Source organism: Mustelus asterias, chromosome 18 (genome assembly GCF_964213995.1).
Source record: "Mustelus asterias chromosome 18, sMusAst1.hap1.1, whole genome shotgun sequence".
Taxonomy (NCBI): Eukaryota; Metazoa; Chordata; class Chondrichthyes; order Carcharhiniformes; family Triakidae; genus Mustelus; species Mustelus asterias.
Window position 1 is genome coordinate 19,038,132 of NC_135818.1, and position 19,398 is coordinate 19,057,529.

General features: G+C 41.3%; 1 protein-coding gene across 12 annotated transcripts in view; it reads left to right on the forward strand.

Annotated features, from left to right (window-relative positions):
• Positions 1-17,820, forward strand: part of LOC144506981 (bromo adjacent homology domain-containing 1 protein-like) — a 67,224-nt gene extending 49,404 nt beyond the window's left edge. For 7 of the 12 annotated variants that reach the window (XM_078233477.1, XM_078233476.1, XM_078233472.1 and 4 more), the window contains exons 4-7: positions 3,735-3,894; positions 14,551-14,630; positions 15,754-15,845; positions 16,848-17,820. In XM_078233477.1, coding sequence (XP_078089603.1) covers positions 3,735-3,894; positions 14,551-14,630; positions 15,754-15,845; positions 16,848-17,034 — 519 coding nt within the window. In that variant the 3' untranslated portion in view covers positions 17,035-17,820. Of the gene's footprint in view, positions 1-3,734; positions 3,895-13,746; positions 13,914-14,550; positions 14,631-15,753; positions 15,846-16,847 lie in introns of those variants that run through there. The other 5 variants (XR_013499996.1, XR_013499997.1, XR_013499995.1 and 2 more) reach the window with 3 other exon arrangements.
• The last annotated feature ends 1,578 nt before the right edge of the window (positions 17,821-19,398 follow it).

Sequence of the window (19,398 nt, forward strand, 5' to 3'; positions counted from 1 at the left end):
GAAGCCCACGCAGACATCGGGAGAACATGCAAACTCCAGACAGTGACCCAAGCCGGGAATCGAACCTGGGTTCCTGGCACTGTGAGGCAGCAGTGCTAACCACTTTGCCACCATATTGCCCAATTTGGTAGCATTTGTTGATGACAGAATAATGACTAAGTCACCCAGAGAACACTCTGCTCTGCGAATAAAGTCATGAGGTCTTTAATGGCTGCCTCAACAGGTAGAGAAGACCTTGTTTGACATCTCTGAAAAGGAATGTATCATGTAACACTGACACTCATGTATTGCTTTGGAATGCTGGCATAGGTTATATGGGCAGGTATCAGTTGAGTCAATCTGGAACCGAGCCATATAGAGTCATAGAGATTTACAGCATGGAAACAGGCCCTTTGGCCCAATTTGCCCATGCCGCCCTTTCTTTTTTAAAACCTCTAAGCTAATCCCAATTGCCCGCATTTGGCCCATATCCCTCTATACCCATCGTACCCATGTAACTATCTAAATGCTTTTTAAAAGACAAAATTGTACCCGCCTCTACTACTACCTCTGGCAGCTTATTCCAGACACACACCACCCTCTGTGAAAAAATTATCCCTCTGGACACTTTTGTATTTCTCCCCTCTCACCATAAACCTATGTCCTCTAGTTTTAGACTCCCCTACCTTTGGAAAAAGATATTGACTATCTAGCTAATCTTTACCCCTCATTATTTTATAGATCTCTATAAGATCACCCCTCAGCCTCCTACGCTCCAGAGAAAAAAGTCTCAGTCTATTCAACCTTTCCTTATAACACAATCCATCAAGTCCCAGGAGCATCCTAGTAAATCTTTTTTGCACTCTTTCTAGTTTAATAATATCCTTTCTATAATAGGGTGCCAGAATTGCACACAGTATTCCAAGTGTGGCCTTGCCATTGTCTATTACCAAGACTTATGCTTGTCGTGAATTGCCTGATCTCAGTGGGGTGGTATTGTATTTGATCTTGGCATCCCTTCATTAGTGAAGGGAAAAATGAAGTGGCACTCCCGATCTTCATCCTAATGATTAAGCACTAAGGAGTTATCATTCCAAGATGGCCACTAATACTGTCCTTGAACATATAGGACCAAATAGGAATTCAAAAGAAATCACCCAGAGTGTGATGAGAATGTGGAAATCCTGACCATGGAGTAGTTGAGGTGAATAGCATAAATAATTTGAGACAAAGCTAGATAACTGCATGAAGTAGAAAGGAATAGGAGGATGCAACGGAGGAGGCTACTGTGAAGCCAAAACAGCATTGACCTGTTGGGCTGAATAGCCTGTTCATACTGTAACTTTTATGTCTGTGAATGCTGGATGAGAAGAACATTACATTATGCTGCCGTGTCCCTGATTAAATGGTCAAATGATATGCCATTAGCCACAATTCACCACATGAAGAATGGCCCATTTGCCTTGAGAGGAGTAACAATAGAAGAGGAAGCAGTCAAGTGTCTTCAGAGCTGGGGCTAAGTGTGAGAAGAATAAATGTGGAAGGCATCATATAGGGGCCTCCAAGCTTAAATGTTGTTGCAATAAAAATGATGGGCAACCAAACAATTACAGCAGATGTTGCCCTAAAAATAGAAAATTGTTGTTAGTATGTATACAAATCATAATGTCTGGTGTTCTTCAAAGTTAGAAAGAAGTAATTCTTTTTTAAGTGGGACTGCTAAGTGGATATATGCTCGAAATTTGGAACCAGTCCAAAATCAGTGCAATTCCAACTGTCTTGAAATAATTGTGCCAATTCCTTTTACTTTTGCTATATATAACTCCATTCAGAGTTTCAGGTTATTCTCTTGTAACACTCTAGTAAATCCTGTTCAGCAGCCATTTTTTAAGAATTTAACTATTTTCAATTCAAATAGTCACTTGGTAGTAGAGAGCTGAATATTGCTGAAAAGAGAGACTTTTTTCATTTCTTTCCCCTTGTGTATCTAGTTGCAGTCAGACCAAACAGCAAATTGTACTGCCATGTGTTGTAGGTAACACTGAGATTGTAATTTAATCCAATTGTTTAAATTTGTGTTTGAATTACGCCTTCTCAATATATACATGTCTGAGCCTCAAAGCTCAATCTAAATGTTATTTACGTCTGTAAATCCATAATTGCATTGTTGTCTGTAAGTAAAGCCTTTTTACTCCATCCCATCTGGAAATCTATATGTAGTAAGCTTCCCTCAGTCGTTGTTACTCTATGATTTTGTCCAGTGTGATATTGACCCATATGGCCCAAAAAGTCCAAGTTGAATTTTGAGTCTGGTGCACTAGCTGATTTCGGACACTCTGGTAATTTAAGAGTGCTACAGTTAACTTGCTTAAGGTGCATTTTTGATTGGCGTGCAGTGAATTTACACTTGAGGACTTTGAGTGTAGGACTCTGTTGCTTATATCCAGAATTGCATCAAGTCCCATTATCCCAGTGTTCACTGATCTAGATTGGCTCCAGCTTGGCCAACCTCTATCTTTGTGTTCAACCCCTTCCTTGGCCTTGCCCTTTCCTATCTCAAACTTCCTCCGGCCTGCAACTCTCTAAAATTTCTGCACTCCTATAATTCTGCTCTTTCGTCCTCCCTGATTTCCATGCCCAACTATTGGCTATCTTCAGCTGCCCTGAGCTCTGAAATCCTAAATCTTTCTGCCTCTGTCCTCTTTTAATATCTACTGCATTGACCAAGTTCTTTTAGGTCCCCTATCTAAATGTCACTTTCTCATTTGGTGTCAAATTTTGTTTAATAATTGCTCCTGTGAAGTGCCTTGGGAGATTTTACTATGTTAAAGGCACAATATTAATGCAAGTTTTTTGCTGCTATGTCTCCTCGCAGTGAGGCATTGTATGGTGGGACTCTACCTGGCTGAGGTCAATGCCTTTGTGGTGACAGCAGTGATACTGCTAGTGTACTATCCCAATTCTTTGTGGAATGGAAGTCTGTTTGAGCCCACTTCCTGCCAACAAACTTGTACTTTCCCATGCTCATTGAGTCTCCTGAGGCAGTTCTGTAGCCAGAGGTGTCTTTCAAGGAGAGAAAATTCTCTTGGTGTTTCTCCTGACCCCAAATGTTATTGAGAAGAACTCTAGGGATATCAGCATTGTTATGTTTTGCATGTTTCAACCTTGACAATGTGTCCTATCAGAAAAGGAACCGTTCTTTTATGCAATATTTTGTTAATATTAGTTAAGACTCAATTTGCCTTTTGGGGTGCATATCGAAGAAAATACATTGCAAAACAACCATGGGCATTTCTATAACATCCTTCATAACTCAGGGTAGCTTAAAGCACTTCGCAGCTAGTGAAGTACTTTTGACTTGTAGTTGCAATTGAAATGTTTAAAAAAAAGGCAGCCAGTTTGCACAGCAAGATTTCATTTATATGTGATTATGATCAAGTAATCTCTTTGTGATATTGGTTGAGGGCTAAATATTGACTAGGACACTAGAGAGAACTCCCCTGCTCTCTCGAAATAACGTCATGGGATCTTTTATATTAATTAGAGAGGGCAAGCAACGCCTACATTTAACCTTGCATTCAAAACACTGCACTCCCTCAGTATTACATTCGGATGATCAGTCTAGGTTTTGTGCTTAAGTCTCTGAAGCGCAACTTGAATCCTTCTGACTCTTGAGAAGGATTTCATGGGCTCAGTGACTTTACTTTCATTTATACCGTTTCACTATTATTTTTCTAACCCTTCTTGTTCTTCAGGGTGAAGTGGAACTCCTGATTCGGAAGTGCTATCCCGCTGTTGAAAGGGATGGAGAAGTGATCAAGGTTCGGGACACTGTTTTATTGAAGTCAGGACCCAGGAAAAAGTCCATTCCTTACGTTGCCAAGGTTTCTGCACTCTGGGAGGACCCTACATCAGGTCAGCTTGTTGATTTAATACAGTGCAAAGCAGGACCTATAAGGGATACATGGTGTTGCTTTTAGGACTTGGAAATCATGTAGCACATGCCAGATGTTGGCTAAAAAGATTGGTTCCAATATCCTGTTTAATCAGCTAATTCAGGGGAGAGCTATCCTGACCCTTAAATGGAGGGAGGAGGCAGAAGAGAGACTCAACCCATAAAATTGGATGGGTGTGTGTGTTCTGACTATAAAAAGCTGAGGGAGGGAATGCTGTGTGCTCCCCTCAGCCCAACTTCCCCTTTTTTATACATCAATACCTTTAATCAGTACTGTAGATGTGGACTGGAGATAGTTCCCTGCTTATCCCAAGGTTTGTTTTTAAAGTGACATCCTCCAGTTGGTTCTTAAAGAGCCGGGCCTGTGGGATCTGCTGTTATGTGGCCTGCAGTATAAGGGTAAAGTGATTATCCATTATTGTGGAATTTGGGATTGTGTACGCCATTTACTTTCGAGGATCTCTTCCCCCAAACTCCACTACTGAGGAAATCTACACAAGTATAAAATTAACGTGGGGTACCTGTGACCAGTTGGGACCTGCCATCTTGTATCTGTCTGGCTGGGAGCAGTTTACCATCTCCATTTATTAAGGCAATAAATATTGCATTGTTTGGGGCTAGGAGCAGTGTTTCTTCCCATCTTGAGCCCATGATTTGGTTTATTACAGTCCTAAGAAATGGCCTTCTGTTTTGCTTATGCGAGAAGAGTTGGGAGCTCTCCATAACTGATGTTTCTCCAACACCTCAGTTATTTAGTGGTAGCTCGGGGGCTGTGAAGTGACGTTTATTGCTTAGGAGGGTTATTGCACTTGTAATAAGATGTCAGGGGAGTTGTGTGAGGCAGATGGCCTGTGAAATGTCACTGTGATTGATGACGGTCTGTGATGAGCAGAGAAGAAATGGCACCTCCGCTCTCTCCACCTGCTTTTAGTGCTGTGATGGAGCTTGTTGTGGAGATTTAGTTATTGCCTGACAGACCATTACTCAGCAGTTTAATTATGCCTTCATCACATTCTTTTAACCTTGCCTCCATCCCCAAACATTCAGTTCTTCAATTGGATTGCTTGCTACCGAAAGCTGGAGATGTGTGCATCACTTCATTTCTGTTTTGACTCTGGTTCCAAAGACCTGGCATTATGAGCCCAATCCCAACACAACTGGAATCTGGCTTCCAGTTTCTTGTAGATCCTCAATCCTGCTCTCTGTCAATGTACAGTAATGGAAGGCAGCAAGAGCAGATTCAGAGATTTCGGTCTCCTGTGCCAGTGTAAAGGGAAAGTGCTGCACCTTCATCATAGAATCGAATGGCACAAAAGGCAATTGAAGCCTGTGTCAGCACTTTGAAATAGCTATCCAGTCTGTCCCACCCCCTACTTTTTATCATAGCCCTGCAAATTTCCCCTTTCCAGATGTATATACAAATCCTATCCTGAAAATTTATATTCCACTAACCTTAATAAAACCAGTCATAAAAATGCAGTGTTTTTTAAAAAAAAACTCATCTCCTCTGGATTATAACGTGCTGAGATTAGTTGACTCCCCCTGAGCTGCAGTCAAATAATGGACAAATTTGCAATTGCTTGGTTGTAAATATTTCACACATCTGGCCCTTAAGCTGTTAAGTGGTACTCTCTGCAGTTCAATTGCTAACATCAAGCATTCATTATGAAGGGCCTTGTAAATCACTTAAGTCTTCTCTAAGGATCCAGCCAGTAGGCAGAGAAGCCAGTGGACCCAGTTTTACATGAGATTACATCAAATTTGCAATATCAGAACAGGCCATTTCGCCCAGCTCGTGTATGCACGATGTGAGCATCCTCCCACCCTGCTACATCTAACCTATCACGCAAATGAACACCCTTCCATTCCTTTCATCTTCATGTTTACCTAGCTTCCCATAACTCATCTATGCTATTCAACTCAGTTACTCCATCTGGTAGTGAGTTCCGCATCTTCATCGCTCCCTAGTTAAAATTGCTTCTCCTGAATTGGATTTATTACTATCTTATATTTATAGCTCCTAGTTTTCAACTCCCCCTACAGGCGGAAAAAGCTACATCTATGCTATCAAACCCCTTCATTATTTTAAACACTATTTTAAGCGTTTCAACCTCTTAGAGAACAGAATCGTAGTGCGCTCAATCTTTCCTGCAGCTGTTATGGGATGTTACGAGGGAAGGGCATCCAATGGTTAATTAATGCTTGACTTTTTTTCAGTGCTGTTTCAACTGAATTTGTTTCCTCCTGTTCTGAATCTGCTGACATGTGGAGCTGGTTTAGTTAGCTCTGTGGTAGTCGGAAATGAGCTCCCATATTCTTAATTGGCTTAGTGTGGCAGCAGGTGAGCTTTGACCTCTGTTGTCAACAAGCTTATCACTCATAGCTGAGCTTTACCTCCAAGTCTGATCTTATTCCTATCTCACTATCTTCTGATATGTCATACCAGTCACAAGCAGGGGACAATGACTGTCCTGTCCATCTCTCTCTCTCTCTCTTTCCACACCCCCCCCCCCCTCCTCAACGACTGTCCATCTTTCTTCTATCCCTCCTCCACAATTGCTAACCAAGCTTGAAATTTTGCCAATGCAGATTTCACAGTAACTTGTTTCTAAAAATTCTTAAACATTTGAAAGGGAATTGGATACGTACATAGGAGAAATTTGCAGGCCTGTGGGGAAAGTGCAAATGATGTGGAAGTAATTAGATAATGTGATGGGTCGAATGGCCTTCTTTGATGTGGACTTGCATTTTTTTAGCAGACACCTGGGAAGCCAACTTTAAAGCCCTTGATAACCAGGTCAAATTCAGATCAACCTTAAATCCCTGGTTGAAATCTTCTCAATTTCTAACCCTGTACCTTTGTCGAGCGTTCAGTACCTCACACGCACATTTCTAGACTGAACCAACCAACAGGGAAGGTTTTTCAATTATAAAACTTGTATACATCAATAGAGACCTTTTTTCTGCTTGGCTATCTGGAGCCATTGTAATCTGTTTCTAGTGAAAGAATAAGCGATTAGTGCACCCTAGTGCCTCAGTACAGGAATCAGACACCAAATGCTAATTACACCTTTCTGGTTTAGTCAAACATCAGTACTGTCAGCTCCTGACATGCAGGCCTTGTTCAACTGAGTGAACGTACTGCTAGGAAGAACCAATTCTCTGTACTGCCAGCTGTGGCTCGCTGAGTAACAGTTTTTCCTCTGAATCAGAGGTCATGGGTTCAAGTCCCAGTACAGAGACTTGGGCATATAATCCAGGCTGAGAATCCCAGTGCCAGTACAGGGGGAATACTGCACTGTCAAGTTGTCAAACAGACATATAATATTTAACCAACTTTAAGCTTTTAATGAGGTAACGGAGAGGTTGGTGAGTGTAATGCAATTGGTGTAGATTCTATGGACTTCCAAAAGGTGTTTGTTGAAGTATTATGTCATAGGCTTGCCAGCAAAGGTGAAACTGATGGAATGCAAGGGGCAGTGGCAACATGGTTAGAAATAAAAATGCTGGAAATACTCAGCAGGCCAAGCAGAGAAATAGAGTTTACATTTCAGGTCAAGATGGCTTTTGGATACAAAGTTGGCTCAGTGACAGGAGACAGTAGTTGTGAACAACTGGAAGAAAGTACCTTGAGATTCTGCTACTTGATATGCATCAATTATATTAGACTTGGATGCACAGGACACAGTTTCAAAATCTTAATAAAACAAAACTTGGAGTTATTGTGAACAGCAAAGAGGATAGATAGTGACAGACTTCAAGAGAAGAGAGAGAGGCCAGCGGCATGGACACCTGGCAGTTAAAACCTAGTGCAGAAAAGTGTGTAGTGATCCATTTTGGTAGGACGAACAAGGAGAGGCAATATAAGCTAAAGGGTACAATTCTAAAGAGAGTGCAGGGCAGAGAGACCTGAGCATGTATTATTGAAGTTGGAAGGCAGGTGAGAAAGGGGTTGAAAAAACAGATGGGATACTGGAATATATAAACAGAGACATAGAGTACAAAAGCAAGGATGTTATAATGAACCTTTATAAAACACTGATTCAGCTTCAACTGCAGTATTGTCCAATCCTAGTTTGGGAAAGATGTGAAGGTTTTAGAGAGGGTGCAGAAAAGATGTACAAAAATGGTTCCAGGGATGAGGGACTTGAGTTACATGAACAGTTTAGAGAAACCAGGCTGTTCTCCTTAGTAAAGAAAAGACTGAAGAGATTTGATGGAGTTTTTCAAAATCTCTTGGCCGAGTGATCTAAGTCCATCTTTCGGGCGCATCATGGTTTGTTGGTCTGATTGGTCTCTGATGAATAAAGGTCAAGGGACGTATTTCTGTTCAACAGTGTCAGAATATATTGTGTGCGCACTTTTTCCATCAGCTTACTTGGCCATGACTTACTTGCATCACCTCCTGAATATATGTCACTAAAGAAGCTCATGGTATCAATCACAGGAGTGCATTGAAATTAATTTTATATGTTTATGTCAAAACCTGAGATGGATGTAAATCGGAGGGATATATTATCCGTACTGCATGGAATGGATTAACTATTTATGCGTGTGTCTGGCACAGGTTCTGGAACAGATATGAAGCAAATGTAATTAATGTAACTGTCATAATCCATGGAGTAGATTGTGAGTGTTAGGTGCATCTGTCACGAAACGTGGAATGGATTACAAATAGTGGAGTCGATATCTATCTCAAACAATGTAATAAATTTGTATCACAAGATGGTGGACTTATCATCACCTTGCTTGTAGAGGCATGGCTTGTACGAGGCTGTGTACTGGTTTACAATAATTTGTTGTTTTTGAAGATTTTCACTTAATCTTATTACAAAGACCAAGTGTCAGTGTCTGTTTACAGTTGTGTAATTCAGTAGCCTTTTTTTGAGTTTTATCAAGTACCTAATGCGGTTTGCTCTGTGATTGAATAATTGATTGTATTCCCTTCCAACTAACCATGGGCTGACTAGTCCTGAGTTGCCAGATGGACCAAAGAGCTGTATTGCAGCTATGCCTGATTCTGAACTAGCCCCAGTGCCTGCATGAACGTTTGTCCATCAGAAATCAATGGATTACTTTAGGAGCAGCAATGCTTGCTTTTTTAAAAATCTTCATATTCTTGGGATAGAGGCTGTTTTTGGCAGCCAGCCAATACATCAACCTTAGATCAACACGTACTGTAAATTGTTGGTAAATATGCATTGATTTATGGAAAACAGCAATCTGTGCAGTGTAGGAATTGTTTGCTTTATCTTTGAGAGATGATAAATACTATTTGAGTGTATCAGCAAAGGGAGTGATTGCTGGGATTTCTCCCTATCCAATTGTAGCAAAACAATTTTCTGCAATGGATCCCATTCCACTCCTCACGCCAACCCCATCCTCAAACTCCCATTACCTCAAGTCCCTCTGAACTTCCTTTTTATTTGAAGACATGACATTGAGTTCCACATAGAAAAAGGCTGCTGGGTGCTCAAGTCCATGGCATTTCTTCGTAAGAGCAATTTGGCCAGTCCCACTCCCCCACCCTTTCCCCAGAGTCCTATAAATTTTTTTGTATCCTTTTTTTTATTCTTTCGTGGGACATAGGCATCACCTGCTGGCCAGCATTTATTGCCCATCCCAAGTTGCCTTTGAGAAGGTGGTGGTGAGCTGCTTTCTTGAATTGCTGCAATCCATGTTCTGTAGGTTGACCCACAATGCCATTAGGGAGGGAATTCCAGGATTTTGACCCAGCGACTCCAAAGGAACTGCGATATATTTCCAAGTCAGGATTGTGAGTGGCTTGGAGCTGGTGGTGTTCCCATTTATCTGCTGCCCATGTCCTTCTAGATGGAAGTGGTCATGGGTTTGGAAGGTGCTGTCTGAGAATCTTTAGTGAGTTGCTGCAGTGCATCTTGTAGATAGTACACACTGCTGCTACTGAGCGTCGGTGGTGGAGGGATTGAATGTTTGTAGATGTGGTGCCACTCAAGTGGGCTGCTTTATCCTGAATGGTGTCCAGCTTCTTGAATGTTGTTGGAGGAGCTTATCCAATTCCCTTTTGTAAGCCATGATTGAATATTTCTCCACCATAGTCTCGGGCAGTGCATTGCAGATTGTAACCACTTGCTGTGCAAAAAAACTTTCCCACACCTAGTCTGTGGTTCAGTGACCAATCATTTTAAATTGCTGTCCTCTAGTTCTTTACCAGTAGGAACAATCCAGAGCTCTCATGGTCTTTAACGCCACTATCCAATCCCTCTCAACCTTCTCTTCCTAAAGATAAACAACCTGTGTTCTCCAGTCTATCCATTTAACTGTCCCTGGAACAATTCTTGTAAATCTTTTCTGTACCCTCTCTAAAGCCTTCACTGTGCATCCTAATACACAGAGTTAGACACTATACTAGAATTGAGGCCGCACCACGATTAATAAAAGTTCTTCATAACTTCCTTACTTTTATACTCTACATCTCCATTTATAAAACCCAGGATTTCACGTGCCTTCCTAGCCACTTTCTAAGTCTGTTCTGCCACCTTGATTTGGTTTATTAAGATCACATGTATTAATGTACAGTGAAAAGTATTGTTTCCTGCACGCTATACAAAGCATACCGTACATAGGGAAGGAAAGGAGAGAGTGCAGAATGTAGTGTTAGTCATAGGTAGGCTGTAGAGAAAGATCAACTTAATGCAAGGTAGGTCCATTCAAAAGTCTGATGGCAGCAGGGAAGAAGCTGTTTTTGAGTCGGTTGGTATGTAATCTCAGACTTTTGCATCTTTTTCCCGATGGAAGAAGGTGGAAGAGAATATATCTGGGATGCGTGGGGTCCTTGATTACGCTGGCTGCTTTTCTGAGGCAGCGGGAAGTGTAGACAGAGTCAATGGATGGGAGGCTGGTTTGCATGATGGATTTGGCTTCATTCACGACCCCTTGTAGTTTCTTGCGGTCTTGAACAGAGCAGGAGCCATTACAAGCTGTGATAGAACCAGAAAGAATGCTTTTTATGGTGCATCTGTCGAACTCGGTGAGAGTTGTAGTGGATATGCCAAATTTCCTTGGTCTCCTGAGAAAGTAGAGGCATTGGTGGGCTTTCTTAACTATAGCGTCCGCTTGGAGAGAACAGGACAGGTTGTTGGTGATCTGGACACCTAAAAATTTGAAGCTGTTGACCATTTCTACTTTGTCCCCATTGATGTAGACGGGCATGCCCTCCACTGCATTTCCTGAAGTTGTTGACTATCTCCTTCGTTTTGGTGACATTAAAGGAGAAATTATTGTCATTGCACCAGTTCACCAGATTCTCTGTTTCAATGGTTTCTGCAAATATATCCCACAGATCTTGTCCTGCACTCCCTTTCAGATTGTTTATATTGCCTCTCGTGTTACTTTTCAAGAATTTACTTATGGAATGTGGATATTGCTGACAAGGCCAGCATCTATGTTCCATCCCTAATTTCCCTTGCAGAAGGTGGTGATGAGTTAAAATAGGGTCACATTGGAAAATCATTTTCAAAGCACTGTCGTAGTCCTTTGCTTCGCATTGCATGTACATAATCCAGCAAGGTCATGTTCTGTTGTTAGTATGGATTCACCCTTTATTACATGTACTAATTGCATTGAATGCTGAAATACTCAGCCTGGTGATTTTATAGAAATGCATTGGCCCACAGTAATGATGGGGAAACAAAATAAAGAAAAGGGAAAACTAACGTTTCTACCCATTTGAAGTCTTGCACCTTTGTGAAATGGCCTAGGAGTATTTGCATTTGCACCCCAGATCATAAACAAGTGCTATAATTACATGATGCCATGCCACAAAAAAACTTTCAGGCCCTTTTGTCTTCAGGTACTTTCATCCCTGGCAATTAGGAAGCAAATTGCATTGTTGGCTTTTATTGTAAGAAAGAAGTTTTGATACAATTGTGCAGGGATTTGGTGAGACCACACCTGGAATTGTGGTTGCAGTTTTGGTCTCCAAATCTAAAGAAAGACATTCTTGCCGTAGAGTTAGTGCAACAAAGAATCCTTGGAATGGTTTCCTGGTGAGATGGTTATCCAATGATGCGAGGCCAAGTATTGAAGGATGTGAGGTGATCTCATTGAAACATTCAAGATGTTGAAGGGGCTTGATAGGGTGGGCACTGAGAGGTTGTTTTTCCTGGCTGGGACTCTAGAACACCAGGGCACTCAGATTAAGAGGAAATCATTTAGGACTGAAGTGAGAAATTTCTACACCTACAGAGTTATGAATCTTTTGAATTCTCTACCCTAGAGGATTTTGGATGTTCCATCATTGATTATGTTTAAGGCTGATATAGGCAGATCTTTGGTTTCTCAAAGGATATGGGGAGTAGACAGGAAAGTGGAGTTGAGGCTGTACATCCATCATGATTGTCTTGAATGGTAGAGCAGACTCGCAACTGTATGGTCTACTCCACATGTCTCTTATTTAATTCACACACAATCCCATTAATTCATCAGCTCGTACTCGCTGACCTGCATTGGCTCCTTGGTCCAGCACTGTCTCAATTTTGAAATTTTCATCTGTTTTCAACTCCTTCTATTGCCTTGTTCCTCCTTACCTCCAACCTCCTCAGGCCTACAACCTTTAGACCTTTGCATTCCTCCAATTTTGGCCCCTGTGCATTCTCTGCCCTCTTCACTTCATTATTGGGGCATGGACTTCCTCCATGCAAATTTTGAGCTTTCTACCTCTCCCTCAATTTTTAGGACATGTCTTTCTAAAATCCTTTACTTTACCTACCAAGCTTCTGGTTATATAGTGTAATGTCCCCTCCCTTGTCAGTTTATGTCTGGTTATGTTCCTGTGAAGCACCTTGAGGTATTTCACTATTACATTAAAGGTACATTAAGGATATGAATGCCAGTTGTTGAAATGTATTGGCAGAGGGACTGATCCCCTGGAATGGAAGATGCAAAAGATGTGTTTGGAAATAGTAGTGATAGGACAGAGTGGGGAATGGAGTTGAAACACTCTACACCTTCATTTTTCATCATAAGTGGACTATTTGCATGACTAAGAATATCTACATTTTTCCTCTTGTCCCAGAACTAAGTCAGATGAATCTCCTTGGTCTTCATTCTTCCTTGCAGCCCTGGTTCTTTAGCCTTATCAATGCAATGGGATGTATCCTAAGAAATCTAATTAGAGGATCGTGGATGATTGCTGCACTCAGCTTTGTAGTGAGAGGTCTGAGAAGGGGTATCTTTGTCAAGGAATTTCCTGCATTTTTTTTCCCAAATTCTCTGTTTTCATAGCTCAATAATAAATTGCCTCTCTACAGGATCAGAAAATGGTGATCTTGGCTTGGTGTTAATAGGAGTGATGAGATAGCCCCGCACTACCTTCCTGATATCTTCACTACTTCTGAAGCTAGCCCTTCCACTTCAACCATTTTCCACATGTTTATCCTTGAGATTTGTTGTCTATTTTTGAGTATCTGCTTTACTAACCAGTACATCCACATAGCTATTTTACAGTTCAGACCAGCAGTGCATTCAGAGCACTAAAAATACTGTCCTGCATTCCTGGGGCTCAATAATATCATCGCCATAACTGGGAAAAAACTGAGTTTTGTTATTAAAGCTGTACACTTTTTAAATAAATGATAGCAATGCAAGTTATTATCCCAAGTTAAAGCACTTGGAATGGGATGTGATTCAGGTTACCTAATCTAAGTTAAACTGGAGGAAATGGGTAGTGATTGAGGCTAACCTCTTGAGTTAAACACATTATGGAATTTTATGATTTTTGAATTTTTAATTTCAACTACTTGATCTTTATAAATCTTATAAATCTTTGGCAGTTGCACTAATGCTCCAGCTACTTTCACCCTCTTCTGTCCCGAGATGTGGTTGTGAGATTTCTATCAGCATCTTGTGGTATTATTGCCCCCCTCTATCAACACCTGGGTGACCTCCCGCAACAAACCCTTTGCCATGTAAGCCTCACATTATTGCTGGTCTCTCCAGCAGAAGCATGCTGTATGGAATGATGCACAAAAAAACATGATTTTAAATATTCCGTGATTGTATGGATGCTTTTTGCCTTGATTAGTGTGGCTTCTAATTGAGATGGATTACATTTTGTTGGTTTTATTAAATTCATGCTCTGTATGCTGGCTTCACTGAAAAGACCAAAATTTATCACGTGTCTCGAGTTGCCGTGGGAAGCTGGTGGTGGGCTGATGCCTTGAACTGCTGCAGGGTAGAGGTTTGGTGCAATTGAATGGCTTGCCAGGCCATTTCAAAAGACAGCTTAGACTCTTGCACCTTGGTGTGAGCCTCCTGAACGAAAGGACATATTGGTGAACCGTTTTGGTTTTTATGGCAATCAGCTTCATGGTCACTTTTGCTGATAGTAGCCTCTTTTTTTAGAAAAAAACTAAATTTAAATTGCCATGGTGGGATTTGAACTTGCTTTGATCACTAGTCCAGTAATGCAAATCAGTGCATCAGTGTACCCAGCAAGGCTAGTCTACCTCGTCGCAGAGAAGCCCAGCAATTCTCTGGAGGCAGCTGAAGTTGCTAGGAGCATTGTGCAAGTTTGAGTGGATATTGGGGCCTGAGCCTGAGCCCACACTCATTGAAGTATTGCTTTCTTCCTGTAGGGGAACTCATGATGAGCCTTTACTGGTACTACAGGCCTGAGCACATCCAGGGAGGCAGAAATCCAAGCATTCACTGTGAGGTGAGAATCAGCAACCTTCCCTACAGAGTCTGTAGGTGTTCATTTCTAAATCCTCTGTCTCTGCCTCTTGCTCTGTGCCTCTGCTGCCCTGTACTGGCCTCTTGCCTTGCTCCTATCTCTTCCTGCCCTCTGCCTCTTGCTATATTAGACTCAACCCAGCACCTGTTTCTTGCCTGTGTATGTGTGTGTTTATTGTAGATATACTCTCCATTCAACATTGTCTTGGCTTTCAGTCATCATTGTGCTGCTTATTTTCAAGCTATTGTGACTATATTCAATGTGTAATATAGAAGGCAAGAGATTGTATGTTTAGCCTTTGGTGAGGTGATGCAGAAGGAAGACTTTGCATTTACAAAGTGCCCTTTCTCTCTTCTTGAAGTGCTTCACATCTAATTAAGTACAGTGTTGTGGGCTAAGGCAGCAACCATTTTTTAAATGCAGTGGGATCCCAGAAATGGCAATGCAGTAATTGATGTGTTGGTCTAATTTTGATGCTAATGTCCATGGGTGCTGAGAAAACACCCAAGCAAGGAGATAGAGCAGCAGTTCAACGTCCAGGGCACCTAATAATAATGCAGCACTTCCTGGAGTAGAACTTGAACTTTGATTTGGTGAAAACAGGAAATGAGTGCCACCAAACTGAGCAACACGTTTTCTTTCCTGCAGCTTTGTGTCAAGTGGCTCCCTTAGGTCTTGTTTTGCCAAAAAATTTCACGGTATGATAATCTGAAGGAAACATATTATCTGAGGCTGCCCAGTAGGGAAGAATTTCTCAGATCAGTCATCACACTCACTTCAGGATGAAACCAGGCACAGATGCAAGTTAATGTCCATCCGTAGAGTTCATTATCTAATTTTTAATAACAATTAAGATGACCCTGATTTTACAGAGTAACAACTGGCCTTTCCTCCCCTCCCTGTTAAATGTGGCATTTTTAATCCATAGAACATGAGCAGCTTATTTAGGTCCTGATGACCATGGTCCAGGGTTGAGCATACTGATGGATATCATGGTGATGTGCTGCTGGAATGGAGTGACGCACTAATGAAATTGATGAGGCTGAATAGGCCAGTGCTTTGTGTAGTGCAGGTTTGTTAAAGCTCTGTCTTTCATCTCCCACAGAATGAGATCTTTGCTTCTCGGCATCAGGATGAGAACAGCGTGGCCTGCATTGAGGAGAAATGCTATGTGCTGACCTTCTCTGAGTACTGCCGGTGAGTGACTCCAGGCTTTCTAGTGCTTTGGTTGGGGGAAAGGGCATAGGAATGGGACATACTTTCATAGAAACCAAAGGCCATAATTATAAAATAGTCAATAATAAACTCAAAAGGGAATTCGGGAGAAAACTCAGTGGTTAGAATGTGACAATGCCTAGCACATAAAGAGTAGTTGAGATGAATAGCATGGATTTATTGAAGGGGATGTTAAGTAAATATGAGGGAGAAAAAAATTAGGAAAAAGTGAAATGTAATAAGAAAGACAGAATGGAAAAGGAGGCAAGGAACCTCTTCAGAAATTGGTTTGTAAGCAGAGGGGATCTAGGACTGATGGGAAATCAGGAGGGCAGTCCTAAATTTCGTTTCTTTTCAGTTTCCAAGCACAATTTAACTTTGACAGAAGTAGGTTATTCTCCCCATTCAGCTTGCTCCAACATATAATTCAGCCATGATAGAATTGAGTTGCAACTCCATGTCCCTGGATAATCCTTAGCTAACAAACTATTGGTCTCAGTCTTGAAAGAAAAAGTGCTTCCTGGTTTTCCTTCTGAATGACCTGGTTCTAATTTTAATATTATGTCTCCTTGTTCTTAATTTCTTCAGAGGAGATAGTTTCCCTATATCTACCTCATTATTATATTAAGCACTTTGACCAGATCACCCTTCAATCTTCTAAAACCTAGTTCATGCAATCTGTAATTTAACCCTCTAAGCCCATGGATGATTTTGGTCATTCTGCCCTGTATCCACTGGATGCAGTACTCAAGTTGAGGCATGATAAAAGCCCTGTGCAGCTGAAGCTTAACTCTTCCTTTGTATTCCATACCCCTTGAGATGCATTTAATGGAACTGGTTTCAGTTTTTCTGATGGCAATGCAGTGTTAGCTTGATAGTCAGGAAAAACTGAGAGTTGTGGGTGGGTTCTGGTGTAAATAACCCCAATCAAACAACGTACCTCTGTCAATTTTCATTCCTGTTTCCTTCCATCCTCTTCTGCAGGTTTTGTGCCTTGGCAAAGTGGCGAGAGGAGGGGTCCCCTGATCACAGACCAGTGGTCCCACCCTCTGAAGAATACTCCACTCCTTCCCACCGTAAGGTCCCGGAAAACACAGACCTGGATCTGGTCTTTATTTGCAGACATGTGTATGATTTCCGCCACGGTCGAACTCTGAAAAACCCGCAATAGGTTATAGCACTTCCCAAATTCCAAGGGACTCAGGCTTAGAAAACAAACACATACAATAACAGAAAAACATATATGATGGATTTTGACTGGAGGTATGATTCCACATAACCTTCCTGGTGGACAACAGACTCTCTTCCCTTTGCCTTATGTACATAAATTAGAGTTTTTAAGATCTGTTCAATCACGCTGACTGCATACCAAAGGACAGTGACCGATCCGAAAACTGGCTCCTGGAAAACAGCGCTGGTTTCTGCACTAATCAATTCGACAATGTCATCACAATACTCGCGTCACTTTTCTCATGCTCGTCCTCCATCACCACTAACAACGGGACCTGTTTCCCAAGCAATTGCCGACCCATTTTGTGATTTTTTTTTTTAAATTATAAACGGTAACAAAAAAAATTGCACTTGTATTCCAAACTGATTTATTTCTCAAATGACCCTTACCCAATTTCCATGTTGGCAGACAATGAATGCCAGCACTTAAATGTTTACGTCTGAATTGGGATAACATTCCAAATTCTTTCTCTCTTCCCTCTCTTTTTAATTATTATTACAAAGAAAATTTCTTGTTGGAATTAAATTTCAGAAAAATTGTATTGCGTTTTGAGGAAGAAAAATTAATATATGATTTAAGTTTGATAGCTATGTTTGAAGAGACTGTTTTTTTAAAAAAAATGTTCACTCTCTACTGATGTCCTGATGTTTTCACTTGAAAGTTTCTAATAATGTTTGAAGTGTTAGGCCTTTTGGCCACATAGAATTAAAGATGTTTCTGCCTTCACTATTGGGATTTACTTCTGCTGCCATTTCTCCCATCATTTAGCAACACGACTCCCGATTCTGTTTGCAACTTGCTATAAAAGCCCAACATCGGACATCAATCATTCTTGAATCTAAAATGGATGTTGACGACTGTGAGCAAGTTCTCACCACCAAATCATCAGCTTGGTATTGCTAATGGGTATTTGGGTATTAGAGAACCTGAGAAGGCCCTGCATTTATATAAGCACCTTTCACCATATGCTGAAGCTAATTTGAGCATAGTGCGCTCCCACAAACAGCAGCCGGGTAGTGACTAGACAATCTAGTTGTTCGTTCTTATCCCTCAACTGAAATTAGTATGACGAGGGCAGTCTTGCTGCTCTTTGCATTTTGCTGGGCAACTTTCATGCCCACCTGAGGGGGCAGACAGAGCCTCTGTCTAATATCTCATCTGTAAGACAGCAGTTCCAACAATGCAGCACTCCCTTGGCACTGCACTGGACTGGCAGCCTGGATTATATGTCTGGAGTGAGGTTTGAACTTGGAGACTCGAATAATACCCACTGAACCATAGCTCAAGTTTGGGCATTCTCAAATAACATGGGAAAATGCTGGAAGTACCTGAGCCTGTGCATATTCAAAATGGAGGAAAGGAGATTAATGTTTGTTGAAAATAAGCAAATCCCTTTGTAGAACTGAGCAAACAAAGGACAGTGGGTTAACATAAATTTCTCCTGGTAGTATTCATCCCTGGATAGTATCCATCACTGGGTAGGCAGAATATTTTCAAGATGATTAATATCGGATGTTTCACTGGAAATTTCCTAGCATCTGTGGTACTGCAGAGTTCCCTCATCCAATCGAGGTTAAAAGAGTGAATTCCAATGAATGGAAAGAAAAGGTTTGAAAAAACTTTGAATGGAAAGAAGTGCAGTGGAAGATTTCATAGGAATCCAATGCTATTCTGCACAAAGGTGATCTTCAATCTGTTAATCAGCATTTTCATAAGTCTTCTGGATGACTTTGCTTGCTGAATATCACCCAGTAGTATTTTCATGAACTTTTTAGCTGGGTTTCTGATTTATTTCCTGGATGCTGCTGCCAGGAACCTGGGAGGAAAAAAATGTCTGGTTTGCAATTCTCTAGTCGGAAATCTGCGGACATGGGTGAAATCTGCTAAACACAATGGTGACTGGAATTTGGTGCAGAAGGGGAAAGGAGGGGCTAAGTAATTTAAATGGGCAAAAAGTAAGTAAATGTATAACTAATGAGATATAAGGATATATATTACAGGAGTAGGCCATTCACCCTAGACCGCTGAATAGTGTGTGTAGATGGACTTTTAAGCAAAATGGGACAGCTGAGATCCATTGTCTGCAATTCCTGTGTCATGTTCGAACTTCATATGGGGGACCTGACAGAGCCTCTGCGGAGCAAATAGGAGGCTGAGAATTTCCTAGAGTGCATGTTCTAGACTTGACCCTAACCCCACAGCCACAGAGTTTGGAGGTGTAATAAATTAATGGCCATCCAGTTGGTTGGGAGAAGCAGGGAGTACAGACACGTTCTAGGAGGGCGGCACATTGAAACAAGTTTG